The 19,237-nt window shown below is 51.7% G+C and overlaps 8 protein-coding genes across 8 annotated transcripts; 4 read left to right on the forward strand and 4 right to left on the reverse strand.

The window, feature by feature from the left end:
• Nucleotides 1-245: 245 nt before the first annotated feature.
• Nucleotides 246-1,538, forward strand: CC77DRAFT_1062510 (Arabinanase/levansucrase/invertase; the record flags this gene model as incomplete). The annotated part of the gene is made up of 4 exons (XM_018528525.1): nucleotides 246-534; nucleotides 594-670; nucleotides 737-1,391; nucleotides 1,444-1,538. The coding sequence occupies 4 exons, from the start codon at nucleotides 246-248 to the stop codon at nucleotides 1,536-1,538; spliced, it is 1,116 nt and encodes a 371-aa protein (XP_018384780.1).
• An 830-nt stretch (nucleotides 1,539-2,368) lies between these two features.
• On the forward strand, nucleotides 2,369-5,773 carry CC77DRAFT_1095859 (phospholipase D/nuclease). The gene is made up of 2 exons (XM_018529814.1): nucleotides 2,369-3,218; nucleotides 3,267-5,773. Exons 1-2 carry the CDS (start codon nucleotides 2,724-2,726, stop codon nucleotides 5,307-5,309), a joined length of 2,538 nt encoding a protein of 845 aa, XP_018384781.1. The 5' UTR covers nucleotides 2,369-2,723; the 3' UTR covers nucleotides 5,310-5,773.
• Nucleotides 5,774-5,844: 71 nt separating this feature from the next.
• CC77DRAFT_1062512 (hypothetical protein) lies at nucleotides 5,845-6,951 on the reverse strand (the record flags this gene model as incomplete). Its single annotated transcript, XM_018528526.1, has 1 exon — nucleotides 5,845-6,951. The coding sequence occupies one exon, from the start codon at nucleotides 6,949-6,951 to the stop codon at nucleotides 5,845-5,847; it is 1,107 nt and encodes a 368-aa protein (XP_018384782.1).
• Nucleotides 6,952-8,177: 1,226 nt separating this feature from the next.
• Nucleotides 8,178-9,371, reverse strand: CC77DRAFT_938007 (hypothetical protein; the record flags this gene model as incomplete). Its single annotated transcript, XM_018534585.1, has 1 exon — nucleotides 8,178-9,371. One exon carries the CDS (start codon nucleotides 9,369-9,371, stop codon nucleotides 8,178-8,180), a length of 1,194 nt encoding a protein of 397 aa, XP_018384783.1.
• Nucleotides 9,372-9,509: 138 nt separating this feature from the next.
• On the forward strand, nucleotides 9,510-12,462 carry CC77DRAFT_1041439 (heat shock protein 70; the record flags this gene model as incomplete). The annotated part of the gene is made up of 6 exons (XM_018527239.1): nucleotides 9,510-9,519; nucleotides 9,788-9,852; nucleotides 9,911-9,942; nucleotides 10,013-11,558; nucleotides 11,616-11,924; nucleotides 11,975-12,462. 6 exons carry the CDS (start codon nucleotides 9,510-9,512, stop codon nucleotides 12,275-12,277), a joined length of 2,265 nt encoding a protein of 754 aa, XP_018384784.1. The 3' UTR covers nucleotides 12,278-12,462.
• Nucleotides 12,463-12,727: 265 nt separating this feature from the next.
• Nucleotides 12,728-14,832, forward strand: CC77DRAFT_1051116 (hypothetical protein). Its single transcript, XM_018527650.1, has 2 exons — nucleotides 12,728-12,953; nucleotides 12,985-14,832. Exons 1-2 carry the CDS (start codon nucleotides 12,894-12,896, stop codon nucleotides 14,749-14,751), a joined length of 1,827 nt encoding a protein of 608 aa, XP_018384785.1. The 5' UTR covers nucleotides 12,728-12,893; the 3' UTR covers nucleotides 14,752-14,832.
• A 71-nt stretch (nucleotides 14,833-14,903) lies between these two features.
• Nucleotides 14,904-16,928, reverse strand: CC77DRAFT_1062516 (FAD-binding domain-containing protein; the record flags this gene model as incomplete). Its single annotated transcript, XM_018528527.1, has 4 exons — nucleotides 14,904-15,904; nucleotides 15,955-16,053; nucleotides 16,104-16,537; nucleotides 16,594-16,928. 4 exons carry the CDS (start codon nucleotides 16,926-16,928, stop codon nucleotides 14,904-14,906), a joined length of 1,869 nt encoding a protein of 622 aa, XP_018384786.1.
• A 553-nt stretch (nucleotides 16,929-17,481) lies between these two features.
• CC77DRAFT_938523 (dihydrolipoamide acetyltransferase) lies at nucleotides 17,482-19,162 on the reverse strand (the record flags this gene model as incomplete). The annotated part of the gene is made up of 4 exons (XM_018534615.1): nucleotides 17,482-18,594; nucleotides 18,644-18,867; nucleotides 18,943-18,989; nucleotides 19,062-19,162. 4 exons carry the CDS (start codon nucleotides 19,160-19,162, stop codon nucleotides 17,482-17,484), a joined length of 1,485 nt encoding a protein of 494 aa, XP_018384787.1.
• Between the last annotated feature and the right edge of the window lie 75 nt (nucleotides 19,163-19,237).

The following is a 19,237-nucleotide window of genomic DNA, read 5'->3' on the forward strand; positions in this document are numbered from 1 at the left end:
TAGTCACGAGAAGTGCGGTTCTTACAACACACCTACCGTTTTTATGCGTTCTGAGCGCCGTGCCATAGGCTTTGGCGTCAGCTGTTTATTGCGGTTGCAAACGAACGCTGTTGTCGACTTCTAGTGACAATTCATAACCCCTGACGCCTTTCACGCTCCATCTGTATGAAATCTGCGATCGACCATATGCCTTTAATACACATTCATCTTCCTTTGTTTTTCTCGCTGATTATCAATATTTGACCATGAGGAGCGTTGGAACCACCATCCGGGACTCGGGCCCAGTGAGGTTCACCACCGCATTACTTACTGCGATACTCATCACCAGCGCTACCTTTCTACCACTCCTCGCTCGCGAAGCTGCTGCAAACCCAATTCCAGCGCCGCGACCACACCCTAACGCCGGACCGGGACCACAGGCAAATCCAGATCCACAAGCTGGCAGTCCGACAGTTGATGGTTTGTACCCAGATCCAGAACTATGTCGTGGCAACTGCACATGGATCCACGATCCTAGCATCTTGTACGAAGACGGTAAATACTGGCGTTTCTCGACCAGTGGAAACATCGCTATTGCGACTGCGCCTTACTAGAAGGCCCTTGGCGCTATGAAGGCGCTTTATTGCATAACGGTACGAGTATAATGGTCCATCCAGAACAGGATATCTGGGTACGTTCGCTCCTCCACGATGCCTTGCATTGACGTGTTGAGCGCCTTTCTGATAGACGCGAACAGGCACCTTCAGTGACGAAGCGAGGAGACACTTACTACTGTCACTACTCTGTATCCCGTATCGGTCTCCAGAACTCGTCTATCGGTGTGGCGACATCGCTTTCCCTTAAGCCAGGTAGCTGGCAAGACCACGGTGATATCGGTCTCCCCCTATCTCACAAGTACAACTTGATCGACCCCTTCGTGTACCAAGAGACATCCAATGACCCAATTTACTTCACCTTTGGATCTTTCTGGGACGACATCTTCCAAGTTGAGCTATTCCCCCACGATGACCTTATAGCTTTTGGTAGGTGGGCCGCGGACAACAATCGTATCAATAACTTGGTGCGCAATGGTACCATCGGTGCCGGAGTCTCTGAAGGTGCTATCATGCACAAAGAGAAGAACTTCTACTACATGTTCTACAGTGTTGGTCAGTGCTGCAACAAGCCGTCAGACAAGGACGGCCTTGCACCGGAAGGTCAAGTGTACCACGTTGTCGTCTGCCGCTCGGAAGCCCCAACCAGACCCTTCTACGACCGAGAGGGCAAGAGTTGTCTCGAAGAGAATGGCGGTACTACGATCCTCGCCAGTCATGGCGATATCTATGCGCCTGGTGGTCAAGGTGTTATGGCGCACCCTGACAATGGGAGGACGGTGATGTATTATCATTATGGTATGCGGAAGAGTGAACGTGATACACGAAACCTGAGCTGACATTGACACAGTCCGCCAGAGTGTTGGTTACGAGGCCGATCAGTTCTTCTTTGGTTACAACTACCTCGACTGGGAGGACGGATGGCCGGTCGTTGTGGTTGCCTGATTGACTGGTGTTCTGCAAGGACTTTCGGCAGTATCTTGACCCACCTTTGGTTTGTCCCAGGTACGCCATACAGCGCCGAAGTTTATCCAATTGCTTCGTGTTACAAGCCTGTGTTCTTGTATTTGGGTCTTGCTTTCGCGCGCTTGGAGAGGCGCGTTATAGTGATGGTTCATGGGGTGGCGTTCCCATGATCCACGCTCTACGTACTTACGATTAAGACTGTTTCGGAAGCAATGTTGAACAAGCGTTGTTATAGGGTCTGATTTACTGGAGGGTATCAGCGAGCCACCTGTCCACGAGTACGACTAAAGTCGTAAGTCTGCGTTGTCAATATTTAAACACTTTGGTAATACTTGGGTCATAGCTCGTGGGTAACGTCTAATGTGTTCTTATTCTGGCTATGAAACGATCGTCGTATTGGTAGTCCACATAACCAATCCTACGTTATTATCAAATATGACTGTTGTTCATTTGCGTAATCATATTGACCACGATACCATGATGCTTGATAAAAGGAAACTGCGCTCATAGTCGCTCCACACCTAGCACACGGCCACGTCGATCGGGCCACGCAAGCAACTTCTAATGACATTCTGTCAAAGCTTGTAGTCTCACAGACTTTTCTCTCAGATGATGCGCCGCATTTTAGGCCTTCTCGCCAATAATGCAGCGTGCATGCGCTTAGTCTCGGAAGTGGTGGCTGGTGGAAGGAATCAACCGGGAGGGCCGAATACGCGGGGTAGGGGTATTCTCATTATCTGAGAAATAACTCATGGATCTGATTATGCTGTTTGCTTTTGCTAAGATCAGCTTCTTAGAACAACCCGTCATACATCTCATTGCGGATATCGCAATGATTCCGAAACGTCGCGAATCGCGGATTGTAACCTCAGACGCGATGGACGCTTGAGGGAGGTGCATGAATGCTATTCCTGAACATGGCTAGCCTCTGGTGACGTCACCAATCGGTCTCTCCGGCTGAGATCGCACCATGCCTATTTACCTGCCAAGTACTCCACAGTGAATACAGGTTATTCCATTCCTGCGGGTCAGTACAAGACCTGTGCACGCGACTGACCGCCTCTACGTCGCCTACGCCTCACTCCTCAGCCTCTCCATCTCTCCAGCCTCATCATCACCATTGTTACCCCGCGCGATTGCTGATCGCTGCGCACGGCCGTCAAGATGCCCTCTCAAGAGAAGGGCCTTAAGAAGCTCTTTCACCCCTTCAACCATCGCGCCTCTGAAAAGATAGAGGAGATCGAGCAGAAACTTGAGCACACCAAACTGCGAGGTGCGCATATCAAGGCCGTGCATGTGAAGCATAAGATTGGCAAATTTACCAACCTCTTCAACGCCAACCATCGCCATGACGAAGAGCATGAGAAGCAAACAGATGCGAAGAGGAGTAAGATTGCAGAGAACCACCGGTTCCAGAGCTTTGCACCGGAGCGAGATGGTAACTTGGTGAAGTGGTATGTAGATGGCAGGGACTACTTCTGGGCCGTTGCCGAGGCATTGGAGCAGGCCAAAGAGACCATTTACATCGCAGACTGGTGGCTCAGCCCTGAGCTCTTCCTAAAGCGACCGCCATACTACAACCAGCATTTTCGGTTGGATCAGGTGCTCAAGCGACGTGCCGCGGCTGGTGTGAAGATCTATATTTCCGTGTACAAGGAGGTAAGGTCGTCAATTAGCAGCAGAAATTCATCAGCTTATATTGAACAGGTTTCTGCAGCCCTCACGTGCAACAGTCAGCATACCAAGAAAGCACTGATGGGCCTCTTTGAAGAGGGCGAACCTGGATACGGAAACATCAAGGTAATGAGACATCCCGATCACAATGTCTTCGAGAACGCCTCAGATATGACATTCTATTGGGCACATCACGAAAAGTTTATTGTCATCGACTATGCTATGGCCTTTATTGGTGGACTGGACTTGTGTTACGGACGATGGGACGAGAAGCAACATCCGCTTTCCGATGCGCACCCCTCTGGTGTACAAAATCAGATCTTCCCTGGTCAGGATTACAACAACAACCGTATCATGGATTTTGAGAGTGTTCAGGACTGGAAATCTAACAAGCTGAACAAGCTCGAGTACGGTCGCATGCCATGGCACGACGTGGCTATGGGCGTTATTGGTCCGGCGGTGTACGACATCGCTGAACATTTCGTCCTGCGATGGAACTTTGTGAAGCGAGAAAAGTACAAGCGTGACGAAAGATATGACTGGCTTACCATGGAAGGTCGAGAAGGCGCTGACGAAGATCTGATCGGAGTGCAGAGGCCCAAGTTTCCTGTGGGTGAATACGTGCACCATCCCATCACTCAGCTGAACAGCAAAAATCTCGACAATCGCGGTACCGTACATGCACAATTAATCCGAAGTAGCGGAGACTGGAGCATGGGTATCGATCCTCATGAGCAGAGTATCCAGAACGCATACTGCGAGCTCATCCGCAACGCGAAACACTATGTTTACATTGAGAATCAATTCTTCATCACGGCGACGGGAAAAAATGATACGAACCCTGTCCATAACCAGATTGGAGCTGCGATGGTTGATGCAGTGGTATCAGCAGCCAAGGAGCAGCGCAACTTTAGACTGATCATTGTCATCCCGGCTATTCCAGGATTCGCAGGAGACCTGCGAGATCAAGCTGCTGCCGGAACACGCGCCATCATGGATTATCAATTCAAGAGCATCTGTAGAGGGGATGAAAGCATCTTCGGAAGAGTCAAAGCGGCCGGTGTCGACCCCGAAAAGTACATCTTCTTTTTCAACCTCCGCTCGTACGACCGCATCAACGTCACACCCACGCTTAAGGAGCGTGAGAAGAAGTCCGGCATGACGTACATGGAGCTTGAAGCAGCTGAAATTGATGAGTTGGAAGCATCACCAGAGGAAGGAGGAGAGGAGGCACGTCGTAAAGCGGCTGAGTTGAGGAAGGCATATATGAGCGAGTCTGAAGACGTAGGCAAAGGTGATCAGGGCGGTGTCATTGATCCTGATTCGATTGCCGACGACGCCATGCTTACGGAAAAGAAGCCCAGCGAAGAAGATTGGGAAGGTGAAGAGGAAGACGAAAAGGAGCACTTCTTCCAAGAGGAGCTCTACATCCACGCCAAAATCTGCATCGTTGATGACAGGACCGTTATCTGCGGTTCTTCCAACATCAATGACCGCTCCCAATTAGGCTTCCATGATTCAGAACTCTCGATTGTCTTGCAGGATACGGACGAGATCGATACGGAGATGGATGGCAAGCCTTACAAAGCTGCACGCCTTGCCCACCAACTTCGCAGCAGCTTATGGCGCGAACATCTCGGCCTACTTCCACCCCAGTCCCTCAATGCCGCAGATGACCCCAACGCGCAACCGCCTGGCGAGAAATCGCCGAACGATCCCATGCCCGGCCCCGAAGCTGACTTTGTCTCCGATCCCTTGTCATCCAAACTATGGGACGAGTGGACCGAGCGCGCAACCACCAATACCGAGGTGTTCAGGTCCTTGTTCCACGCCGATCCCGATGACAGTATCCTTACGTTCGAAGACTATGATAAGTTTACCCCTAATCCTTCGGGCGACAAGGAGCATAAGCAGGGGCACTTGTACGACATGGTCAGGCCTGTCAAGGAGATTAGAGCGGAACTGGATCGCGTGAAGGGGCATCTAGTGTGGATGCAGTTGAAGTTCCTTGAGAATGCTGATATGGCTGAACGGGGACTGCAGGTGAACTCCTTCACGGAAAGTGTTTACACATGAGGCGGGGTCGACAATTGCATGGTATGTGTTGGTTTCCTGTGTGGTGAATGCTGGCCGGATATCTCTGGTCCTCAACACTGAAGCTAGTAGACTACTCGCATCGGTGTGTTAGTTTGATTTTCTTCCTTCCTTCATGATTCCCTGTTACGTTTCATCAACGTCGTTATGATCTGAATGTATCTTTCTTTGTCCTTAGTCTTGCGGAGTGCTATCGAGAGGATTCTGATGGCGAGTATCGTGCGCTGAATATCATTTTCAAGATGCAGTATACTGTGTCTGCTACTGTTTACACTATGCACAAAGATTGAAGTTGAGACGCGCCGCGAGAGACGAGAAATGCAGAACTATCACTAAGTCTTTGGTGTAATGCTTGAACTACCATAGAGAGCGACAGCTCGATAAGTTGACACCGAATAAACAAGTGAAATGATTGGATTTTTTCGAGATGTATCATATCATGCTGGAATCGTACAGGGACTTTTGTTGTGTCCTCCAGCTCTGCTTTTCTGACACCTAAATGCCGATACGAACACTTTCAATCTTCTTCACCTTCATCACTATCACCAGCTCCTTGTTCCCCTCTCGCCGCCACCTCATCGTCAGTCTCCCAAGCCAAATCCCCCTGAAAATCTCTTTCACTTTCATCTGTCACAAACAATGGACTCTCTGTCTTCTCGGTCACGAACCGTCCAAAAGAATCCTGCGAACGCGCAACAAACCCACGACCCTCTTCTTCGAGCCCTTCCTGATCTTGCTTTCCTCCTTGCCCTTGTTGCCTTCGTGGTGAATACTGGCTCACTTCCGAAGAAACATCAAAAAAGTTGTCAAAGTCGAAGGATTCCAGCGAACTCTCATCGGATGCGCGCTCTCCTGGCCCTGATACTTCTTGCTCTGGTTGGTCTTCACGTAACATGATCCTCTCCGCAGTTGGTAGGGATCTGAAACCTGGAAAGGGATCACTATAACGCTGAGCGTGTGACCGTGGTCGAGGCGGGGCAGGACGTAACGGGATGAAGATGTATGGGGCAGAGAAATACGTAGTACTATAGCGTGAAGTAGGAATTGGTGGGCCGATAGAGTACACGGTTGTCGAATTTGTGTTTCGGCGTTGCATGGCTGCTCGACGAACGGCCAGAGGAGGCTGTAGAGGAGCTGGTGGTGGTGGTGGTGGTGGTGGTGGTGGTACGGGAGTAGGGGCAGGAGTGAAAGCTTCCAACACTGGATGAGCTGGTGGATTTCCTACGATGGGAAACCCTCCATCATCAAGATTTGGTAACTGCGGCTGTTTCCATGGAGACTCAGGAGATGAGACGTCTGGAGGTGTTGTCGACTTTCTAGCTCTGTGTCCAAACCTGAGGCTGCTTTGACCTCGAGCTTGGACTCTCCTCACAAAGTGTGCGTATAGTACCTCATACGATCCATTGGCCCATTCATCCTCCTTTAGCAACTTTCCATTCTCACAACGCGAGTCCCGCCGGAAGTGGAAATGTACTGTGTGTGTTTCTTGGTTCCGGTTGAAGTAAGTGAAGCAGTTGGAGACGAGGGCGCCGTAGTCTCCTAGCTCAGATGAAGGACGACGGATATAACGAATGTTGGTAACGTAGTCACGTATCTCTATCATTGTAGAGGTGGAGACGGACATATCAAGTGGAGTGGAGAATATATACTTGAGTTTTCAGAGAATGGGTACTGTATATGTGAAGTCGACGATAGAAAGAAGAACGGCGAAGAGCTATAGTTATTTCATAGTCGCAAGAAACTGTGTTTGTGATAGTCACGTGTGCAAGGACCACACGAACTATAACAAATCGAGGGGCAAATGACATCGATTAGTGAAAGGGGAAAAGCATAACTTGACCATGTGAGTTAGGACCGTGGAAAACCAAGCTTTTGAGAGTCACAAGCTGCTTGAACTCAGGGTAGAGCATCGAATTCAGAAACCTCAGTGGTAGCCCGAAAAAAGCCTACTGATTCATCTTCTGCCATCATGTGAACGGAAATCAACTTGTCTCTTCCTTCTTGCCTCTTCTCACCTTCCGTATAACTGCTCGATTCGTGATCTTGTACTACCGGCTTCTCTTCCGCCCTCACACCCATCTTCATTCTGGTCTTCGCTCTAGTACCCCCAATGATTTTCAAAAGGCAAAAGTTTCACGGTCTTCTACAAGAGATCCACTTTCTTTGATGGAATTTGCACTTCGCCATACGTTTTCGCATGCTAAGTGTGTTGTGCAGGAGCATAGGTAACGATAGTGTTTCGTGTATTCAGCATTTCATGGAAAACAGGCCGCATATTTGGTGTGTGACACCGTATCCTTTCGCATGGCCGATGATGATGCCTTGTTTGCGGAGACGTTGATGTAGCGAGTCGTGCATAGCAGTAGTTGATGATCCGAGTGCGGGCGACTCAAGGGTGGTCAATAGGAGAGATATTAGGGTGAAAAGACGGGAGTCTGGTGTTTTGTCCCTCCTTTCAGTTGCATTATATCCTCGATAACGGGTTTGACGGTTTGCAGTCTATTATCGCAGGATGAGAATCCTTCTAAATCGAGTATGTACTCCCCGTCTACCATGGTGGTCTATGTATTACTCTTTGTCAGAATGTGTTTCGAGCATTTCTCAGGAATATGAAGTATCATAGCACCGACTTCCTGAAGATCCAAACCTTCATGTAGATAACCTGATGCGGCGTGGCAACATTGTGATAAAAGAAATAGCACACGACGGCGGAGCACTTTTCGACATGCGATATGAATGTTATGCGATCAGATGTGATGTCGTTTGTTGCAGAGGAGTCTGTCAACGGGTATCCTAAGGAATATACAAACACTTTTATCGAGACGTACTTCAGCCCGGCACGAGGTGTGATTAGACACCAATCATGTCATCATTCCCGTTGATTTTTCGGTCGCTCTCTTTGGCTCTTGCTTTGGTCTTCTTGTTGTTGCTGTCAACAGCAGCGGTGCTGATAGCCCTCTTCCTCCGCCCCGCTTGAGCACTTGCCGTAGGTGACAGTGTCTCTTCCTTTGAAGCTTTAGACATGTCCTCGGGCAGGAACTTACCGCTACCAGCAGCCTCTCGGACCAACGATGTATAGAGCTCCTGAACGGCAAGCTCACTTGCACTTGCATCTTGTGACATGCCGCCTTCGTCGGAGAAGGATGTGTCTGCAAGGGGGTCGGGTGCGACGAGTTTCAGTCGTTCGGTGCCGAGGTGGAAACTGTTGCAGGCGATGCGCGATATCTGAACTTTGGGGTGCGATATGTCGAGAGCGAGGTGTTGTTTGAGATAGGTGGACAAGGCAGCTGTAAAGGGCTTGTTGCGGGTATCTTTGAGCAGCCTGCCACGGTCGACGAAACCGGAAATGTCAGCACCTGCGATGGTAATCTCTACGTGCTTGAGGATGGTTGTACTATTTGGAAAGGCTAGTTGGATGTGCAGCTGTCTTATAATGTCTTGGATGGATTGGGTCGAGTAGCGCGCTGAGAGGTGCTTCAAGTACGTCTCGAGACTCGAAGTGATGATGGGCGAGGGCAGCTTCAAGGGCGCAACGTAGGCATCGAAGGTCGTTCGGAGATAGTTCAGGAAGATGTCACGTATTGGACCCGGCATTTTCACAAGCAACAGTGGTAGCGATGTGAAGCCCTTTGGCGAGGAGGTGACGCCTGGGTCGCGCAGCAGGAGCGCATTGTATGTCTGCTTCTCGTACTCGAGGCTCACTTGCAGTCCTCGCGCGCGGTCTGGAGAGAGCTGGGAGAGGGATGACAAGTGCGAGGCATCGACATCTATCGACTGGCGATGTCGGTCAATCCAGGCATCTTCGTCTCCGATCATCTCCCAGCTGCACTCGTCCAGCGGCCCCAGCTTTGCGGTATCCTCAGCGCCGGCAAAGTCGACCTGGACGCCTCGCACATTGTCGCCTTTGAGCTGTTCTTTTAGGCGCTTGGCATGGGTTCGGAGTGAGGCTTCTAGTAGGAGGGGCGTGTCGTGGCAGTGGAGCGGGGACAGGCGGTACAGGTTGTACGTCCTGTTGTAGAGTGGGTACGGGGGAATATGGGCCATGATGATGTCAGCTATCTCATGGTCGACGAGTTTGACGCGTGCGACTTCTCCAAGGCGGTTGTGTATGCTTGCATGGGCGCTCGAATGGGATGGCGCCCTCTAGACGCGTCGGGGGGTGACTGCGACGTGTATGGGGCCATGACGCAGCGTGTTGCTGGTTGATTTGCTTCGTGGTCCGTGCCTTCCGCAACACTTTCTTTAGTGACCCCGCTAAAACAGGGCTTGTCGAGAAGGTTCTCTTTTCTTCGACGTATTGCCAGCAAGTCATCAGAGCAGCGGCTTATTGAAATTTGCGACCCGTGCCTGCCTATCTTTTACACGACCTTGCAAAAAAACCACTTTCACCGCACACACTCCCTACACTACCCCATACACACGCACATATACCCCACCATCAGAGATAAACATGTCTGTAGTAGGTGTTGATTTGGGAACGCTCAACAGCGTCATTGCTGTTGCGCGGAATCGAGGTGTCGATGTGGTAAGTACTACTAGCCTAATCGCATGTTATCGTCTACCAAGATACTGACTGTGCGTAGATTGCAAATGAGGTTTCCAACCGCGCGACACCGTAAGTATACCCCCAGCGCACACTCGCATACCCACCCACACAAAACGACAGTCGACTTACAATTTCGCAGATCGCTAGTAGGCTTCGGCCCCAAGAGCAGATACGTTGGCGAGACGGCCAAGAACCAGGAAATCTCCAACCTCAAGAACACCGTCTCCTCCTTCGTCCGCCTCGCCGGCCGCAACCTCTCAGATCCCGATGTCCAGGTCGAGCAAAACTTCATATCCGCGCCGCTCATCGACATGGGCGGCCAGGTCGGCGCTGAGGTGCAATACCTGGGAAAGAAGGAGCAGTTCACTGCTACTCAAATCACAGCCATGTTCCTCACCAAGATGCGCGCCACAGCATCTGCCGAACTAAAACTCCCCGTCAACGACGTCGTCCTCAGCTGCCCCGTCTGGTACACCGACGCCCAGCGCCGCGCCATCCTCGACGCTTCCGACATTGCTGGCCTTAAGTGCCTCCGCCTCATCAACGACAACACCGCAGTCGCTCTCGGCTGGGGAATCACAAAGCTCGACCTCCCAGGGCCCGAGGAGAAGCCACGGAGAGTCGTCTTCGTCAACATCGGCCACAGCAACTACACCGCTACCGTCGTCGAGTTCAAGAAGGGTGAGCTGGCTGTCAAGTCGAGCGCCTGGGACCGCCACTACGGTGGACGCTACATCGACCAGGCCCTTGTCGAGCACTTCGCCAAGGAGTTCAAGGAGAAGTACAAGATCGACGTCATGGAGAACGGCAAGGCTCGCCTCCGTTTGGCTGCTGGTGTCGAGAAGCTCAAGAAGGTCCTTTCCGCAAACAACCAGGCGCCCATCAACGTCGAGTCCATCATGAACGACGTCGATGTACGCGGTATGCTCAAGCGCGAGGAGCTCGAGGAGCTGATCAAGCCCCTCATTGACCGCGCTACCGCCCCCATCGAGCAGGCTCTCGCTGAGGCCAAGCTCACCACCGCCGACATCGACGCCATCGAGATGGTTGGCGGCTGCACACGTGTGCCCGTTCTCAAGTCCAAGATCCAAGACTACTTCGGCAAGCCCCTCTCCTTCACACTCAACCAGGATGAGGCTGTCGCTCGTGGATGCGCTTTCTGCTGCGCCATCCTCTCGCCAGTATTCCGTGTCCGTGACTTCTCCGTCCACGACATGGTCAACTACCCTGTCGAGTTCACCTGGGAGAAGTCAGAGGACATTCCTGATGAAGACACCAACCTGACCGTCTTCAACAAGGGTAATGTCATGCCATCGACCAAGATCCTCACCTTCTACCGGAAACACCCATTCGACCTTGAGGCCAGGTACGCCAAGCCCGAGCAACTGCCGGGCAAGATGAACCCATGGATTGGCCGATTCTCCGTCAAGGGTGTCAAGGAGGACCCCAAGGGCGACTTCATGATTTGCAAGCTCAAGGCACGCCTCAATGTGCACGGTGTACTCAACGTCGAGTCTGGATACTATGTCGAGGAAACCGAGGTCGAGGAGCCAATTCCCGAGTCTCCGTCAGCAGAGAAGAAAGAGGGTGATGTACGTTCTTCCGAATTTCCTAATGATCTTAGTAACGGCCGGCGAAGTCCGCCTGAGCCTGCCGCGAAACGACGAAAGCCTAGCGCTGATCCTGTACTTGGGCGTCCTGCTTTTGCGCACATAACAGATGAGCTAACAGATAATGCGCAGGCAATGGACGTTGACAAGGACGCTGCAAAGGAGCCACCGAAGATGCGCAAGGTTAAGAAGCAGCAGCGCAAGGGTGACCTCCCACTATCAGCAGGCACTGCTTCGCTTGACGAGGAGAGCAAGCAGACCTTGGCCGAGAAAGAGAACTCTATGATCATGGAGGACAAGCTCGTTGCCGACACCGAGAACGAGAAGAACAACCTTGAGAGCTTCATCTACGAGCTCAAGGACAAAATCCTCGACGTCTACGCCGAGTTTGCCAGCGACGACGAGAAGGCAAGGCTCAACACCAAGCTCGAGACCATTGAGGTAAGTACAGTTCAATACATGGTTCTCGAATGGCGCTAACATTCATACAGGAGTGGTTGTACGATGAGGGTGACGACGCGTCCAAGGCACAGTACGTTTCCAAGAAGGAGGACATCCGCTCCATCGCAGGACCTATCATCCAGCGCTACAACGACAAGATCGAGAGCGAGCGACAAGCGGTCATGGAGAAGCAACAGAAGGAGCACGCAGCTAAGCAAGCCGAGCTCGAGCGCGCAAAGCGGGAGGCCGAGGCCAAGAAGCAGGCTGAGGCGCCGCCGGCGGAAGAGCCAAAGGACGCGGAGATGACAGACGCTGAGGCGCAAAAGCCCGACGGCGTTGAGGAAGCTTCTTAAGCGAGGCATCTGCGTAGGCGTAACGGCAAGTGAAAAGCATTTGGTCGGCGTGGTATACAGGGCTACGTTTGGCGCGAGGGAAAGTTTCTTGTTCAACTTTTCTTTTTTTCTGTGATGAGACCATGGTAATGCGATGCTTATGATAGACTAGTCCATAGACGAACGAACACGATATCCTGTTCTGGAACTAGGTTCCATTACTTCCATTATCTATTCAAGTACCCCACCAAATGTTGAACTCGGCATGCTAAAGCACTTGAAATTAGAGAAAGAGCTTGCATTTCCTAGAGCTAGGCGTCCCGCCCCGTCTCCGCTTTCTGTAGGACCTACCAATCAAAACTTGGTTGTACCGAGCAGGCGAATGAGGGGGCACGCTTTATGCAGGGGCCATCTGTGCCTTCCCTGAGCTTAGCGAGCTTAGGGGTCATCGTCTTGTCTTAGAACTCGCAACGTCTTCGCCGTCTGTTTTTTGAAGAGACGCATTTGGAGCCGCCGAGTATCTTTGCTGCGAGATAATCTGAGCCAGCGCCTTCATGTTCTTGCCCTAGCTAGGGACTACTCTCGCTATGCACTCAGAATCTGTCGTGTCAGATCAACTTACTTCTGCAAAAGCTACATGCCAACATCAGAGCACTACTGTGCGGAGGAAGTCGAAGACAGGGTGTGGAACCTGCAAGTGAGTGGTTTGTTTTGTTCAAGGGTATCAGGATCGTCCGATTGGCGGTCTGTTGTTCAACGGTCTGGGCTGTCCGTGGATCTGTGCCTATGAACGCTTACCGACGTTGACTAGAGCCCGAAGAGTTAAGTGTGATGAAGCAAAGCCTGTGTGCTCTCGTTGCCGATCTACTGGTCGAACGTGCGAGGGTTACGGCTTGTGGGGAGGCGGGGGGAATACCTACGTTGAGAGATATGGCGGAGCATCTACAAACGATACCTCACTAGTCTCAGTTCAGAAGCCTCCTACCAAAGTTCTACCCGTCGAAGAACTCAGACACCTACAACTATACAGGATTAGGATCGTCCATACAACTTCGGGTTGGTTCGCCTCGAAGTTTTGGAGCTCGATTGTGCTGCCGGCAGCTTCGTCAGAACCTGCTGTTCTTCATGCTGCTGTGGCGTTGAGTGCTGCGCACAGATGCAGTTACAACCCGTCACAAGCTCCAGATACGCGGGAGAAGTTTGTGCTCCAGCAGTATACCAAAGCCATCCGATCACTACAGCCACTGTTGCAACGTGGAGACAAAGACTCCATCACAATTATTTTGGTCACCTGTCAGTTGTTCACCCAACTGGAGTACCTCCGCGGAAGGTACCAGATTGCTGAAACACACTTACGAAATGGCTTGAAGCTTCTGAAAAACACGGCTACTGAGAAAGACCATTCTCATCATGGTGTGTTGGTAATCAGACCGGCTTCACACGGGAAAATCGTAGATCGAAGTATCGTACGCAGCTTTGCGACTCTGCATATGCAGAGCAGCCTGTTCGGTTCCAGTCTAGAGGACGTCGATCTATTCCTGCAACCGATTGGAAACGATATGCCGTATCCTGCTTTCACAAGTGTCGAAGAAGCGAAGGACACTCTGGACGTGCTGTTGCATCGCATAGCTTTGATCAAACAACGATATCAAAAATCAGGAGCTGGAACTGAAGATGATGTTGCTGCGGTGACATCGGTACAAGATGAAATCACAAGCCATCTTGCGACTTGGTACGAAATCTACAAGCGTACGATTTGTAGGATCGACAAGATACTCCTAGCTGCCGGAAAGAGACCCAACGACCCGCTATCGTTCGGCGCAAAGACACCACCAACCAAGCTCCCAACAGATCGCGAGCCATCAGTATTCAAATCATTGCTTATGCATCACGCTATGGCGAGCGTCATGTGCGGTTGTTTGCGTTCTTACTCCGGACAGCAGTATGAAGCGTATACCGATATGTTTCTCATGATAGTTATGCACGCTATACACATCTTTGAAGAATACTCTCTAGCTCGATCCATCCCGGATAATGTCAATCTCCACGATTCTATTGGCGAGTTTGGCTTTATAGCGCCGTTGTACTTCACGGCTATCAAGTGTCGACACCATCGTATCCGTTTTCACGCTATACGGCTGCTGCGTGTAATTCCACTGAAAGAGGCGACATGGGATTCTTTCACGGCAGCTAATATTGCCGAAACGGTTATGAAGCTTGAAGAGAAGGGTGTTTATTATGTCAGAAACGCTGATAATGACTTCTCTCTGAACGACGTACCCGTCCTGGGAGATGCTTCTGATTGGCCTTTGCTGCCGGAACATAGCATGTTCCACGACGTGGAGGTAACGACACGAGAAGACCTTGCGAACGAAGTGGTCGCCACTTGCAAAAGAAGGCGTCTGGATGGGAGTCCAGAAGTCATCACCTTCCACGCCAACAACAAGCCCGCACCTGTTCCGGACAATAAAAGATCATGCCATCAATACCCATGACCAGCAGGACTCATTTAGGTAAAATGGGAACGACGAAATTCTCACACTGCCTAGTTCAAATTTAGTCGTTCATAAACCGCCAGATAACCCTTATATTTTCCTGATTACAGCTCAACTCCCATCTCTCTTCCTTGGAATCTCAAGGATCCGAGTTACAGACCTACCTTGCATAGTCTGCCATCCTGCGTGACAATTCCCTCTCTCTTCTTACCATCGACATCTCTGATCTCCCACTCATCACTGCCAACACCCCCAATCGCCCAAAACAACCCTTCAGGATCATACTTCTTCTTGACTATAGCCAATTTATCGTAGTTACTCCCAAAGAACGCTTCCTTCCACTCCCAATCCTGCGCGTCCCCCTCATTGATATAGCTTCCACTCCCTACCGTGACATCCCGCCAAACCTGCATATAGGCCTGTAGCCTCTCATGCCTTTCCGTCAGCGCCTCATGCGAGAGAATGGGAGCTTGGCCATCCCAGTGTGCGTTTGGCTCATAGGCTTGGGCATGTAGAACTGTGGTGCGGAAAGCAGGGTTCACGGCGTTGTTGGGGTTTCCAGAAACCGAGAGGGTAGGTGCGTAGTTCATACCATGGAAGGTCAGGGAGCCGTTTTCGACAACGTGACGGATGGCGAGGTGTGAGGATTCTAGAGTAGAGATATTGGAGAAGGCGGTACGAGGAAAGAACCGGGATGCTATCATTGTGTGGCCTGTTGTTTCGCCCAGTACCCTTTTGGAGAGATGTGGTGGTTCGTGTTTGTATCCTTCTTCATACGACGATGGAGATGTGAGAGACCGTCCTACTATCGGCATAGCCTGTTGAATGCCCATATCATTTAGCTTCTGAAGTAGCGGGCGCACGAAACGTCGATGTTCTGTTGTAGTTTGGTTTGGTACAGATATACTGACGGTGAAAGTAAGACCAGTAGTACTACTGTTAGGGTAAATGAAGCTGTAACCCAAGCCGCCTGCATCACAGATGGCGACTGAGAATTCCCAGTACGCTCGCATGCCAGCCCAGAAGGTTTCCGTGGAGATCGGAGGCGCAGTTGATCCGCGATCTGGTGTGGTCGAGAAACGGATACTGCTCGATGCTAGGGGCGTGACTGGAAACGCTTTAACGACGACAGACGTGATGATCCCGAATGTTCCTAGTTATTCGTTAGTGGCTGTAACTTTTCCCCATGTCGGGAACATGTACCTCCACCACCTCCGCGGAAAGCCCAGAACAAATCAGCGTTCTCTCCCTCATGTGCTTCTACCACCTTGCCATCGGCTGTAACAGCCGTGATGGCAAGCACTTGATCTGCGGCCAGTCCATAATAACTAGTATGGAGCTATGTCCGCCACCTTGGAGGAAACCACCTGCGATACCTACGGTCCCTCCTCCTGCAACGATCATGACCATGTTCTTCTGTCGCATCAATGTAGAACCTTCATAAGCCTGCACACCAGCGGCGTATGTAACCGCTCTTCCCGTATATGAAACAGTGGGCGATGTGTAACTAGGGTCGTACGCTATGCCTTTGAGGTTGTGCGTCCATACACTAAGAGAATAACCACCGATGGACTTCCCGTTGAAATCATGACCCGAATTCTTGATGACAAGCCGAATGTTCTGATTCCTAGCGAAGTTGACTGCGAGTTGAATGTGTCTTACTGTAGTGGCTTTGACAACATACTCTGGCCAACCGCCTTGGGTACAATTTGAGTCTGGCTGTGAGGTTGGCGTGCACGTATTGCCAGATGCCCATTGAGATAGGATACTCGCCGGATCATCGGAGCTGTCATAGTCAGCACGATAAAGACGAAAGTCTAGTTCTTATCCATGTAAGCTCACTGTATATTCATGCCTGCCCAACTCCCCTTCAACTGGTCGCATTTTGCAGCACTGTAGCCCTCGCCAGCATAACAGACACTGGCAAGCGGCTTGGGCTTCAACAACACACCACCGAGCGTATTGTTGAAAGACGCCCAGGCATCCTCGCTCGGCCACTCAGCGTCATGTGGAATGATCTTACAGCTACCAGACGTCGCCGTCACCGATGCACTACCAAAACGCAATGCTTGATTGCGAGCCGCGTCCTCGCCAGTGAGTTGTTCGCGCTCCCAGTCGAAGTTAAGAGCGGTAGTCGTCGCTAAGAACAGAAGAGAGAAGAGAGTAAAACAGAGCATCTTCAGCAATTCGTGAGTGCGGTTTGAAGTCTAAAGATACAGAGGAAGCTGCGAGGGGATTCTATGGGAAAGCACCACACCAGAGGTATACTCAGGACAACGCCTTCTCTTTCATTGTACAACGACCATCTATCCCCACCTACCCTTCGAACGCCTCATTTGTGGGGCTGTATGTGGTTGTCGCAGGTGTGGTAAGCCTGACTTATAGTTTTCATCTACTGTCCTGCACATACATGCCGGCTATATAGCGTACCCGCCGTCCCGGTTCTGCGTATAACTTTCAAGCGAAAACCCCGGTCTAGATCTGCCGTTAGCCCAAATGCATCGTGACCAAACAGAAGGTGTAAATGTATAAATCGTTTTGAAGAAGTTGGGATATATCTTTTCATACAAGGAGTTATCATGCAATACGACAATTGGACAAATGATCATGGGGGATAGAAGAAGTGCGCCATCCGCTGTACATAAGATCGTCTGTCCCTGAGATCCAATCTCATCTAGCCCAATAGTAAAGTTACACATTCATCCCAAATGCACCGAAAATAGAATCAGATTATAGCATAAGCTCGAGAGGGCTCTCAATGGCCTTCTTGAGCTCACGCATGAACTCGCCACCGACAGCACCGTCGACGACCTTGTGGTCGAAGCTGCCGGTGATGACAATCTGGTCGTCCCACTCAACGCTTGCTGTGCCATCCTCAGCCTCGCCTGGTACTGCAACCTTCCTTGTTGTGCCGATTGCGACGATGCAAGCTTGTGGGGGGTTGATGACGGCGGTGAATCGCTCAACGGCGGGGTTCATGCCCATGTTGGAGATGGTGATGGTTCCGCCCTGGTACTCCTCGGGCTTGAGCTTACCATCGCGTGCGCGCTTGCCAAGGTCCTTGATCTGGGAGGAGATGGACTGGAGGCCGAGTCCGTTGACGTTCTTGACGATAGGAGTCATGAGACCAACGGGGGTGGAAACAGCGACGGAAACATCGACAACGTTGTGCTGGCGGATGATGACCTTGCCGTTCTCCTCGCGCCATGACGAGTTGGCAGCAGGAACCTTGCGAGCGGCAACAGCGAGAGCCTTGACAAGCAAGTCGTTGACTGAGAGCTTGTACTTGCCGTCAGCGGAAGCGTTGAGAGCCTCGCGGAGCTTGAGAAGCTTGGAGACGGAGATGTTGGAGGCGACGAAGTAGTGGGGGTTCTGCTGCATGCTCTCGGTGAGACGGCTGGCGATGACCTTGCGCATGCTTGTAGCCTCAGTGTCCTCGTAGGCAGCTGCGGAGGCCCCAGCAGCGGGGGCAGCACCTGCAGCAGGCTTGAATTTCTCAATGTCCTCCTTGGTGACCATGCCACCCTTTCCAGTGCCCTTGATGGAACCGATCGGGACGCCCTTCTCGAGCGCGAGCTTCTTCGCGGCAGGGGAAACGCTGGGCTGGCGCTGGAGAGCGGTCTCCAGACGGTCACCGGTGGATTCAGACTCGATAGCAGCAGGCGCGGACTCGGTCTGAGCAGGAGGAGCGGTCTTGGAGCCAGTGTTTGGGGGCTCGCTGGCCTCAGCAGCGTTGCCCTGCTTGGAGGGAGTGTCGGCCTTCTTGTCACCGCCGGCGTCCTCGATGGAGAAAGACTCGAAGGCGGAGACGTCCTCGCCCTCGTCGACCATGACAGCGATGGGCTGTGAAGGTTAGCAATGCGTAGCTGTGACGGTCGGAGCCTGCACTTACGCTTCCAACAGCGACGTCCTTTTCGCCAGCGTCGCGGAGAATCTTGGCGATGGTGCCCTCTTCCTGGAACTCAAAGTCCATCTGTGCCTTGTCCGTCTCGATTTCGACGAGCACATCACCGGGCGCTATTGAGTCGCCGACCTTCTTCTGCCATGCGCCAATGTTGCCGGAGGTCATGGTTGGGGAGAGGGCGGGCATGCTGATAACGCTGTGCGAGGGGTAGGCTGCGAACAAGAGGCGTTAGCAACGCGATCACCACCGGAGTTTTTGATCGAGGGGCAGACGGTGAGATTGCTCACATTTCGAGGCATAGTATCGTGCAAGCGCGGCCAGGGCTGGTGTGCGTCTGTTTACAGGTGTCAACTGTGGTCTTGCGAGGGCGTTGGCGTGAGGGCAGACACGGCTGCAGGAGACTTACGCAGAGCATCTCGAGGTAGGGAGGGCGCCGCGTAGCGCAATTGACCCTCTGGAGCTCAATTGGCTTCCCGCCCTGGACAGCAGAGTCGTGGTGGCAGGCATTGTGTCGGGATGCCGGTGCGCTGAGATTTACTCGAGACGACCGAAATAGGCGTGCGTGGGTGGGAAGAGACTCGT

The sequence above is a fragment of the Alternaria alternata genome, assembly GCF_001642055.1.
Source record: "Alternaria alternata strain SRC1lrK2f unplaced genomic scaffold CC77scaffold_13, whole genome shotgun sequence".
Lineage (NCBI taxonomy): Eukaryota > Fungi > Ascomycota > Dothideomycetes > Pleosporales > Pleosporaceae > Alternaria > Alternaria alternata.